This window comes from Lemur catta, chromosome 1 (genome assembly GCF_020740605.2).
Source record: "Lemur catta isolate mLemCat1 chromosome 1, mLemCat1.pri, whole genome shotgun sequence".
NCBI lineage: Eukaryota > Metazoa > Chordata > Mammalia > Primates > Lemuridae > Lemur > Lemur catta.
In genome coordinates, this window is record NC_059128.1 from 75,648,676 (window position 1) to 75,660,592 (window position 11,917).

Here is an 11,917-nt window from a genome sequence, read left to right on the forward strand (position 1 = left end):
AAACGGAAGGGACAGCAAAAGCAGAAGGCCTCTGCGGGTGAAGCCAGGCCTCACCTTGCTCAGGCTTCCGCCCCTGGGCAGTGTTTGCGGGTGCGGGTCGGGTGGAGGAACCGTGGACCTGTGGAAGGCCCGCAAGTCGGTGGGAGCGCAAGTGGTTCGGGCCCTGGGTCTATGCATGCTCCAGGGCGTCGTTGAGCGTCTGTGTCAGGGGCAGGCGCAGCCGACTTCGACTCGGGTCCAGCCCCACGGTAATCTGCTGCCTCCCGTCGCCTCACAGCCTCCTGCTCCTGTGAGACGACAAGTCGGCAGCGGGAGAAGGGAGGAGCAGCCTCAGCTGTGGGGCGGGGACAAACACTGCGGCCGTGGCTCTCGGGTTCCCTGCCCGCAGTGCGACCCTCTCCTGGTCAGCAGATGTGCGCGAAGCTCGACCCCAGCAGCTCTAGGGGAAGCGCTAGTAGGCACCCAGGGCCAAGGGTGGCCTCCTAGCCCAGTAATGAACTTCTGGCACAGCGCCCCGAGCAAATATGTGCTTTATAAACGCCTTTTGATACTGAGAATTTAACCCTTTCCTCCCCAGGTCAGAGACTTTCTAGATCTCTGGGATCCCGTGCATTTGGTGTCTCTGACTATAATAATGATTCCAACTTTTGTGGGGTCCTTGATCATTCACAAAGTGCTTTTGGGCACATTAGTCCTGGTATGAAAGTAGAGAGTATTCCAGATCTACCAGTACTGAGAGATCACTTGAGGGTCAGCTAAGTGCCAGCGCCAGAAAAAAAGCTGTTTTTATTAACTCCCAGGCCAGGGCTCGGAGATGGGAGTGGACAGAGCTAGGCAGAGCTGGATGCCAGCTTGGAAGAGAGCGAGAAGCACCCTCTGGCATCCTAGAGAGGCAGGTCCAGAGATCCATCGAGTATGGGCGGAGAGAGGATCTGGGAGCCCCCTTGCCAGGATCGCCGGGAGGCACGCCCCGGGCTCCCCCTCCCGCGGGCTTGGGACTCCGCCTGCCCATAACCTACATTAACTCCCGAGCGCAGCCTGGGCCCATCTGCCGGCCCCCGCCCCACCTCGGTTCCCCACGCCAACCCGCTCGCGCCAGATGGTGGCTGGGAGGGGTGGCCGTGCGTGGGGGACCCCGGAGCCCGTCTCCTCACCTCGCCCCTCCCCCAACCCACGCTCCCAACCTCTTGTTTCTCATCCTTTTCCCCTCAATCCTCCACCACCACTAACTGAGTCAAAAAAATTCAGACCATGTTCGGCATTGGCAGCTGTTGGGCTCCGTGCCGCGCTCCCCGCCCCGCCCCATGGCCTCCCCCGGGCCCGCACCGCGTCCCCACTCCCCCCGCGCTGATCTTATCGCCCGACGACAGCCATCATCACGCCGGCGGGCTGACAGCTGAAGCCACAGGGCCCCCGCCGCCCTCAGCGTCGCAGAGAGCGAGCTCCCCGGCACCCCCGAGACTGGGAGAAGCCGGCCCTCCCCGGTCTGCGGCCTCCGGGGATCACCCCGGGTTCCCGGAAAGCAGCTGCGAAGCTGTGGCTCGGAGGAGTGGGGCCACCCGGGGGAGCCTCGAGGGCTAGGCGTGTGAAGCCGCCTGAAACTCAAATAAATCCGCGCGCCTCCAGTTCCACCCCACATCCCACCCTAAGCGGAGAGGACCTGAGCCTGCCCGGCCTCAGCCCCCTCACCTTGACTCTCCAGTGGCCCGAGCCAACTCTCGAGCCAAGAGAGTTCCTCCCTGCCCCAGCGGAGCTACAGGACGCGGCCGGGGGCTTGGGGCTGCTGGGGCTGGGGGAGAAGGGCGCTGGAGCTGAAGCGGAACCCAGGTGAGGGGAAGCACTGGAGGCGGGGCCAGAACCTTATTACCATACAGCTGAGGACCCACCCCCCTCTACCTCAGGGACCATGCACCGCCTTCCCCCACCTAGAGGACCACGCGTCTGGGTGTTGGCACGCGCCAAGCACAAGCGGAGGCGGGGGCGGGGGGGGTGGGGAAAAAGGAGAAGGCACGCGCTGGGCACGTCCCCGCAGCTAGGGAAGGGGAGGCCCACCAACTGTAGGGAGAGGGCCCCAGTCCTAGACGCGTGGCCCCCAGCCTTGCTCAGATTGGCCACGGAGAGGTTAACACGACCGCTAGCTTTCCTGCTGCGCTGGGGACGCGCGGTGGGTGGGCGCTCATTGCTTGGGGGCCGACAAGGCAAGGGTTCCCAAACCTCCAGGAAGAAAAAGGAGATTGGAGTCCCCTGACGCTGGTTTTCGCTTTCCGGCCTTAAGTTCTTTTACCTGCCAGAGCACTGCAGGTAACTAGCGCCCGCTGCCGACGCAACGCCTACGGGGACTCCCTAGTGTCTCCGCCCCCAGGACCATCCCGGAACCACTCACTCACCTCCCACCCCATCCCCCGGCCAGCCCTCCCATCCTCCAGCGGCCAGGGTCTCAGCCCTTAGCCCAGCGATGTCCGATGACCGGTCACCTCGGCACGCGCAGAGCTGGAGTACCCAGGGGTTGGGAGCAGCACTGAGGGGCGGGGACCTTAGCCGGACTGGCTGCCCGGGAGGGGGGGCGGGGACGGAGGCCCCCTCCCGGCAGCGCTGGGACTATAGCAGCTAGAGGCCCGGAGGGGAGGGGAAAGTGACCATGAGTCTGAGTGACAGGCTGAGAGGAGAGGAGCCAATATATATAAGAAAGGCTCCTGAGAGCGCAGGTTTCAGTAGCGGCGCTGCGCGCAGGCCGGGGACACGAGGCCAAGAGCCGCAGCCCGAGCCGCCTCGGTGCACTGTACCCGGGCAGTAGCCCGCTTGCAGCCCCTGGATTAGCTCGAGGACACGTCTTCCACGCGGACGCCGCCCGGCCGCCCTCACCTGGATTACCTACCACGGTAGCTGCAGCGGAGCTAGCGAAAAGGCCAGTGGGGAGCAGTGTCCCGCTAGGAGCTCGGCTTTTCAGGGACTGCGCCGGCGGGCGGACGCGCGGGAAAACAGCGTCTAGAAGAGAACCAGATTCAGGGCCGGCGGGTGGAGAGAGCGACGCCCCAAGGGGGATGGCGGCCGCGTCCCGGAGCGCCTCTGGCTGGGCGCTACTGCTGCTGGTGGCACTTTGGCAGCAGGTAACGTCCCGCGCCCTCTCCGTTCCCTCCTGCCGCGCTCTGGGCCTGAGCCCCGAGAGCCAGCTGAGCTGACCGATCCCCTCCTTCTTTCCCTCGATCCCTGTGCAATAGAGAGCGGCCGGCTCCGGCGTCTTCCAGCTGCAGCTGCAGGAGTTCGCCAACGAGCGCGGCGTACTGGCCAGTGGGCGGCCGTGCGAGCCCGGCTGCCGGACTTTCTTCCGCGTCTGCCTTAAGCACTTCCAGGCGGTCGTCTCGCCCGGGCCCTGCACCTTCGGCAGCGTCTCCACGCCGGTATTGGGCATCAACTCCTTCGCGGTCCGGGAGGACAGCAGCGGCGGGGGCCGCAACCCTCTCCAACTGCCCTTCAACTTCACCTGGCCGGTGAGCACAGCCTGGGCGCACTGGGAGGTCACGGAAGCCAAAAGGAAGAGGCGCCCTAGGACAAAGCCCCCTCCTCAGATATCCTCCCCTCTCCCCCAAAAAACACCCCAGCGTGCATTCGCTCCTGGCTCTTTCTTCCCAACTCTCTCCTGGGACCTCATCCCAGAGAAGGCTCTCACCAGCCTCCCTCTTCCCAGTTTTATGTCCTCCCTTCCCTCCGCTCTTGGGACACGATTTGCATTACCTACCACTCTGGCGAGGTACATTCCCCGCCCCCTCCCCGGTACTATGGCTCTCGCTTACACTCCCCCATCCCTCAACCCTCCCCCTACCCTCGGTTCTCCTCTCGCCTTGCGGGCTCAAGCGCTACACTGCGCGCAGACCGGTTATGTCCACCCGGGCGCAGTAACTATATCCTGCAATTAGATTAATTAAACCGGCTGCTGCAGGCACCCCCTCCGCTCCCCCTGCTCATCTCGCTATCTCTCCGTCCCCCCACCCTCTTTCCCAGGGTACCTTCTCACTCATCATCGAAGCTTGGCACGCTCCAGGGGACGACCTGAGGCCAGGTGAGTAGCTCGCGCCGCCGCCACAGGGGGGCGACACGGCGCAGCGCTGAAATAGTTAACCTGTTAGAGGCGGGGGAAGTGCGGGGTTGGGGGTGGAAGGCAGGACGCTTAGCTTGGCCTGGAGCTGCGCCCCGCGCTGGACGCTCAGATTCCGCCCGCTGCCTGGACTCAGAGCACAATTGCGTTTCCTGCGGGTTATTTTTGGCGTGGGAACGCGGGGAGCACGGCGGTGAGAAAGGCCTAAGCTGCCAGCGCCGCTGACGGGCCCCTTCCTGTATTTTACACCTTTCGCGAATTCCGCTCCTTTGGAAAGGGAATAATGGCTTTGGGATGTTGTTCTGACACAGAGGAAAAGGATATTTCAGCAGCACAACAATTCTCACTTTGAAAAGGAAAAAGAAATCCACTACCCACCTCTGGGGGCAGAACCCCTGAATGGGCACCGAAGGAGCCCCTGTTCCCAGAGTCCTCCCAGCCTGGAGAGCTTTTCTTTTTCTTTCTTTTTTCCTTTTTCTCCTCCCCACCCCCCCCCCTTTTTGACCTCTTTTCCTCTCTCTGCCTCCAGGACCCTGGAATATCTTAACATCCTTCTATTGTCCCCTTTTTGAATGATATCAGGACCCCTGCACATGCACACACACAGGTCAGCTAAGTAGTGGGACTTTCGGGTCCCTCTGGCCTGTGCTTGCTGGCAGGTGGGGGTCGTTTGGACAACTGGGCTGATCTGTTGGCTGCTCACCATCATCACAGCCAAGAGGGGCATTGGCCAGCAGTTGCTGGCACCCTTGGAGACTGGCTGCCTCTCCCTGACCTGCCCCTCTGTCCCTCCAGAGGCCTTGCCACCAGACGCACTCATCAGCAAGATCGCCATCCAGGGCTCCCTAGCTGTGGGTCAGAACTGGTTACCGGATGAGCAAAACAGCACCCTCACGAAGCTGCGTTATTCTTACCGGGTCATCTGCAGTGACAACTACTATGGAGACAGCTGCTCACGCTTGTGCAAGAAGCGCAATGACCTCTTTGGCCACTACGTGTGCCAGCCAGATGGCAACCTGTCCTGCCTGCCTGGTTGGACTGGGGAATACTGCCAACAGCGTAAGTAGCCAAGCTCCCACCTGCATGGAGGTGGAGGGTCCCCTGACCAAACACAGTGCAGTCTTCTCGGCCACAGCTTGCCTCCCCTGAAGACGGGGTCTGGGTGGCCCTCCAGCTGGGCCTCTGGGACGCCTGAGGATGCTGAGGGCAGGTGTGGTCTCAGACCTCCTTTCTCTTCCCAGCACTCCTCCCCATCATGCCAGAGCCCACAAGAACCCCATTACTATGTTCCATCCAGCTTGGATTCTCCCTCCCTCTGCCATTATTTCACTTTAAGATACCCAGGGCTCCTCTGGGAGGCCAAGAGTGGGACGTGAGCCCAGGAGAGCTGGGACACCCCCAGGGCCAGGAGGGGAGAGAGAGACTTCAGAGTCCTTGGCATCCCGACCTCACCCAGCCCTGTTTTCTTTCCTTAGCTATCTGTCTTTCTGGCTGTCACGAACAGAATGGCTACTGCAGCAAGCCAGCAGAGTGCCTGTGAGTAGGGGCAGAAAGTGGTGAGGGGGAGTACTCCCTTGGCCAGGCCTCTTACCTCACTCTCAGCCTCCCTTTTGTCCCCCAGCTGCCGCCCAGGCTGGCAGGGCCGCCTGTGCAACAAATGCATCCCCCACAATGGCTGTCGCCACGGCACCTGCAGCAGCCCCTGGCAGTGTACTTGTGATGAGGGCTGGGGAGGCCTGTTCTGTGATCAAGGTGAGTTAGGGCGAGGAGAGGATGCAGAGTGGGTGGGAAAGATGGGGCAGGGGGTGGGAACCAGAGATGTCGCCCGGATCCTTCTTACTTGGTGACTGCTGACTTGGTTTCTCCATTATCCTTCAAGGATCTTGGGAATTTTAAGGACCTTTACAACTGGCCTAGAATGAGCTGGTGGGTACTTCTCCAGATGCTGGAGACCCAGGGTGGCTGAAGAAGCTAGGAGGGTGACAGGTTGGCGGCCTGGAGGTTATACTCATAAATTCTAGCAAAGCCAAAGAGAGGGATGCCAGGCTCAGTTCCGCTTTCTGCTTGTAGTTACCTATTAACCCCCTAAGTGTTTGCTTACCTTCCAGGCTGTTTGAGCAGCTCTCCCCTAAACAGCTGTCTGGTGGGGTGTGCCCACCGGCTGCCAGGGGCTGTAGGGGAGCTGGGCCTCTGGGCGGAGTGATAGCTAACCGACTTTTCAGTGTGGGCACAAACAGCCTCCCTTGCTCTTCCCCAGTTGCATTTGCCAGGCAGCTGCCTGTGCCTGTGCTGTCCCTGCCTGCTGTTCGGGGGGTGAGTCATTTTTCTGGCTACACAGGGATCTTTGAGCCCCAACCTTGGGGGAGGGAGCCATTTCACCTGCATCCTGGTAGCCAGCTGTAGCCCGTGCCTCCCATTTTCAGGGTCAAATGGTGTGCCTGCTGTCACAGAGACAGCAGCACAGGCCTGGGGAGGGTGGGCAGGGGCTTGGCAGGATGGGAAGAACTTGCCTAGGCCCTGACTTGCTGTCAACGAGGGGCTTGGGATTCAGTCCCTGTATTCTGTGTGTATGTATGTCCCCGTCCCCACCCCAACACACACACACCTGGTTCCTGCTCATTCTCTTTCCTCTCCCCCACATTTGCTCCCAGGTGATACAGTCACAACTCATCATATGCAAACACAGTCCTTGCATATATTTGCTCTGTCTGATTCTCCCTCCCTGTCCTTCCCAAATAAGAAAACAAATACTTATATTTCAAAATAGCCTTGTAACACCTTCTCCTTTAAAAAATGCCTGGTCACTACCTATGGTGGCTCTTATCTATCCTCTACCATTTCCACCTGTTGAAATTTTATCCCTCCTTCCAGGCTTATCTCAGCCTCCCCTCCTCCACCAAGCCTTTTTCTGACTTCCTCCCTGACATGTGGCCTTGCCCTCCCCTCCTCTTCCTTACCTTCATCCCACTGGCTGGCGGCGTTTGTGAGCTTACCTGGCAGGATGTCGTCCAGCCGTGTATGACCAGACTGCACTGGTCATACATGATTCAAGATGTTTCAGAAAGCATGATTCCATTGGTTGGAGAGGAAGGCTGTTTGGGCCTGAAAGACTTTGAGTTGGAGCCTCTTTGGGCCAAACATGGGGGTGAACTTGCACTGCAAGGAGCCTGGAGGTGGAAGCATCCCCTGGCCCTGCTCAGCTGCTTGGTTCCTGTCTCTGTAGATCTCAACTACTGCACCCACCACTCCCCATGCAAGAATGGGGCAACGTGTTCCAACAGTGGGCAGCGAAGCTACACCTGCACCTGTCGCCCAGGTTACACTGGCGTGGACTGTGAGCTGGAGCTCAGCGAGTGTGACAGCAACCCTTGTCGCAATGGGGGCAGCTGTAAGGTGAGGGCCACACTAGCACAGGAAGGCAGAGGTCAAGCCAGGTGGTGTCCAGGCATCCCCCAGCCAGGAGGCCAGAGGGTGTGCAGCCATGGGCAGGCATTGTGGGCAGTGGAGCCCAGCCTCCAGTCACGCATCCCTGCCCTCCAGGTTCTGACTTTGGCCTCTTTGTGGTCTCTCTCCAGGATCAGGAGGATGGGTACCACTGCCTGTGTCCCCCAGGCTACTACGGCCTGCATTGTGAACATAGTACCTTGAGCTGCGCTGACTCCCCCTGCTTCAATGGGGGCTCCTGCCGGGAGCGCAACCAGGGGGCCAGCTATGCCTGCGAATGCCCCCCCAACTTCACTGGCTCCAACTGTGAGAAGAAAGTGGACAGGTGTACCAGCAACCCATGTGCGAATGGTGCGTCCTGTTGCCTTGCTAACCTGGTGGACTTGCCCTTCTGGTGAGGGAGGGTCAGGAGAGGAGAGAGGCTGTCTGTCACTCTGGGAAGTCTGACATGGGCCCCCATCTGCTCTGGAGGGTGAAGAGCTTTCTTGATCAGCTGAGGGGCTTTGAAGGAGCAGGTTAGTGGTGTGCAGGCCTTAGGAGATGGGCTGGTGTGCACCCTGCCATGTGCATGTCAGCTTCCCATGTCAGAGCCCTGTCCTGGCTGGGCTGCCCTCTGACCCTCCCCAGGAAATCCTGGGCCAGAGAGAGGGATGTGGGAGGCTTTGTGTCCCTCCTGAAGGGAGGCTGGTGACACGGTCAGAGCCCTGCTCCTGGAGGCCTCATCTTGCCACATGCCCACGTAGATCATGGTGTGGCATGAGGCATCTAGAATGCTCAGCACCTTTTGGGACACAAAGCGTGTTGGTAATCCTTGTCTACTTGGCCTTCAAGTGACCCTCTGTGAGGCAGGCAGACAGCACTGTGCATGAGAGCAGCTCAGAGGCTGGGGAGAGGTTAGGTGAGCTGAGATGGAGTCTGCGTGCTCATTTAACACCCCCCCCAAGCCGCCAGTTCTTCATCACTGAATGGGAAGATAGAACACTGTCCTCTGTCTTTCCTGTGGTTGTAAAGATAAAGTGGAAAATTATAATTACACTCACTTGAGCATTCGCTACAAACCAAGCATGTGCTCTTGCCTTCATGCACCTTCCCACCTAACCCTAAGAGCTACCCTGTGAAGGGCATAACCTTCTATTCCAGTTTAACATGGGAGGAAACCGAGGCTCCAGGATAAGGTAAAGCAGCAGGTGCCAGGTCCCCAGCTGGAGAGAGTCTGCTGAGTTTTAAACTCACGCGTCTGTTTGATTCTACTTGAAAGTTCTGTAAGATGGCAGTGATTTTTATACGAGAGCCCACTGAGGCATGGAGAATCAGTATCGCCCTGCACTCCAGGTCTCCTGGCTCTGTAAAGTTCTCTTTACGGGGGCTCTGTAAATGCTGGCTGCGTACATGGGGACAGAAGAGCTTGAGTTCATTCCCGGGATGGGGCACCCACCCCCTGCCCTGGGGGGAGATTCCCAGGTTGTAGCTGATTTGTGTCCCATGTGTCCTCCCAGGTGGCCAATGCCTGAACCGAGGTCCAACGCGTATGTGCCGCTGCCGTCCTGGATTCACAGGCGCCCACTGTGAACGTCATGTCAGCGACTGTGCCCGCAGCCCTTGTGCCCACGGCGGCACTTGCCATGACTTGGAGAACGGACTCATGTGCACCTGCCCTGCCGGCTTCTCTGGCCGGCGCTGCGAGGTGCGGACACCCAGCGATGCCTGCGCCTCGGGGCCCTGCTTCAACGGGGCCACCTGTTATACTGGCCTCTCCCCGGACAACTTTGTCTGCAACTGCCCCTACGGCTTTGTGGGCAGCCGCTGCGAGTTCCCCGTGGGCTTGCCGCCCAGCTTCCCCTGGGTGGCTGTCTCCCTGGGTGTGGGGCTGGTGGTGCTGCTGGTGCTGTTGGGCATGGTGGTGGTGGCTGTGCGGCAGCTGCGACTTCGGCGGCCGGACGACGGCAGCAGGGAGGCCATGAACAACTTGTCGGACTTCCAGAAGGACAACCTGATCCCTGCCGCCCAGCTGAAGAACACAAACCAGAAGAAGGAGCTGGAAGTGGACTGTGGCTTGGACAAGTCCAACTGTGGCAAACAGCAAAACCACACATTGGACTATAATCTGGCCCCAGGACCCCTGGGGCGGGGGACCATGCCAGGGAAGTTTCCCCACAGTGACAAGAGCTTAGGAGAGAAGGCGCCACTGCGGTTACACAGGTAAACGGCACCTGGAAGCTCAGGGCCTGGCCCAGGCCCGTCATGGTTCTGCATGGGCTCTTCCTAGGCTGGGGGAGGCATTTCAGCAAACAGGGGTTTTGTTACTGACGGGAAGATCCTCCAACAAGATTTCTGCCAGGGGTCCTTTGTCCTTTCCTCCCATTTGCTTGTTCGCTCACAAATGTGAGGTGTCCCTAGTGTGTCCCTGGTGACTTCCACAGCGTGGCTTGCCTCTAGTGGCAATGCTGGCTTTTCCCAGGCCTAAGATCCTTCTGGTAAGGTTGGGGGTTCTGTGGTCCTCTTAGGGGGCTGTTCCTAACTGTTCCCTCCAGGCGAGCATTGGGGCCCTCCAGCCCCTGTGTCCTCCCCCAGAACCACCTCTCCAGGTGCCCTTTGGCCTCCAGGGCCCACCTTTCCCCCAAGCCTCTCCCCGTCCCTCCCTCACGCGCCTGTCTTGTGTTCCCTCAGTGAAAAGCCGGAGTGTCGGATATCAGCGATATGCTCCCCCAGGGACTCCATGTACCAGTCTGTGTGTTTGATATCAGAGGAGAGGAACGAGTGTGTCATTGCCACGGAGGTGAGTGCTGGGCTCGCCTGTCCCTCTAGCATGTCCCTCCTGCCTTCTGTGGCCTGGTCTCTCTCGACCTCATGGGCTACTCCTGAAGGATGGGTCAGGATCCCTCTTCACCAGGCCAGGTTCAGTGGCTCTTGGGTCCCTTGCTGTCCTTATTGTCACAGAGGGTGTGAAACAGGAGCCGTGGTGGCAAGCCTGGCCTTGGACCCTTCCTGCTGTGTTGGTGCTGGGCTGGGTGGCCATGGCACTGGGCCAGCTCCCAGGCGCTGCTTGCCAGCCACTGGCAAGTGAGGGGCCCTCACCCCTTGTGCCCCTCCTGCCCCTCCCCACTGGCCTCCTCCATTGGGCCACCTCACAAGCACAAGCTCCAAGGCACCTGTGTGTGTTGGGGCAGAAGCCTGGGGAAGGCCACCCCACCTGCCCTTTACCCCACCTGCCCACCAGCTTCTCCTGGGGAGGCCCGGGGCAGCCAAGGAGGGAGTGCTGTGCCCAGGTAACCCATTTGCCACTGTCCACATGCTCCCAGGTATAAGGCAGGAGCCTACCCAGCACATCCTGGCTTGGGCCCAGCAGCTGGACCTTCCTTCTGCATTGTTTACATTGCATCCTGGATGGGACGTCTTTAATATGCAACGTGCTGCTCTCAGGAGGAGGAGGGAATGGCATGAACTGGACAGACTGTGAACTTGCCAAGGGATGCAACACCCTTCCACACCTTTGGGTGTCTGTCTGGCATCAGATTGGCAGCTGCACCAGCCAGGGAACGGAGGAAAGGAGAGATACCACTGGGACCTGCCCTGTCAGCAGTGGCTCCAGAGGGCTCCTTCTGGGGCTCTGGCCTGTTTTCCAGAGAGAGTGGCAGTGGCCTCATGGGGTCTGGAGCTGCTGTGGCCTCCACTGGCATCTGTGTTTCCAAAAGTGCCTTTGGCCCAGGCTCCATGGCGACAGCTGGGCCCAAATCAGAAAGGAGAGAAGGGGCCAGTGAGGGCAGGGCCTCCTGTAGGCTGGAAAACCACTGGGTGCGGCAATGGCAGGGGCTGCCCTGCAGATGAGGTGAGTGCTCAAAGGGAGAGGAGGATTTCTGCCCCGTGCCTCAACTACTGCGCGTAGGCCTGGCTCAGAACGCCACCACCCTCTCTCCCCAGCCTAGGCCTTCTGGGCAAGAATGCTGGTCAGCCTTACCCAGCTCCCACCACCCTCTGGCCCTGGGTGCCTTGGGGCTTCTGTGAGCAGATAGGCAAGAGCCTGCCCCTTCTGCCAGGCAGGGGCACCAGGCCTAATTGGGGAGCTCAGGGCAGTTATGTCGGAAATTCCAAAGAGGGAGAAATTGGGTGTTGCTGCCACCTGGGCCCATTCCTCCCTCAAAAACCCACTTCTACGACCTCGAGTCTGGGCTCTGCTCACACCCACTACTGCCCCAAGACCACCCTCAAAGCTGATCTTCAGAAATCAATAATATGAGTTTTTATTTTGTTTGTTTTTTTGTAGTTTATTTTGGAGTCTAGTATTTTGATAATTTAAGAATCAGAAGCACTGACCTTTCTACATTTTATAACATTGTTTTGTATATAATGTGTATTTATAATATGGAACAGATGTGTACAGGA

General features: G+C 59.4%; 1 protein-coding gene across 2 annotated transcripts; it reads left to right on the top strand.

Annotated features, from left to right (window-relative positions):
• The first annotated feature begins 2,239 nt into the window (after positions 1-2,239).
• Positions 2,240-11,917, top strand: DLL4 (delta like canonical Notch ligand 4). 2 transcript variants are annotated; one of them, XM_045536151.1, is made up of 12 exons: positions 2,240-3,107; positions 3,219-3,488; positions 4,000-4,057; positions 4,889-5,152; positions 5,569-5,629; positions 5,715-5,845; positions 7,317-7,486; positions 7,669-7,888; positions 9,034-9,221; positions 9,519-9,736; positions 10,205-10,313; positions 10,837-11,917. In XM_045536151.1, exons 1-12 carry the CDS (start codon positions 3,042-3,044, stop codon positions 10,840-10,842), a joined length of 1,761 nt encoding a protein of 586 aa, XP_045392107.1. In that variant the 5' UTR covers positions 2,240-3,041; the 3' UTR covers positions 10,843-11,917. The 2 variants fall into 2 exon arrangements, with proteins under 2 accessions (XP_045392107.1, XP_045392050.1); XM_045536094.1 differs by having other exon boundaries at positions 2,241-3,107; positions 9,034-9,736.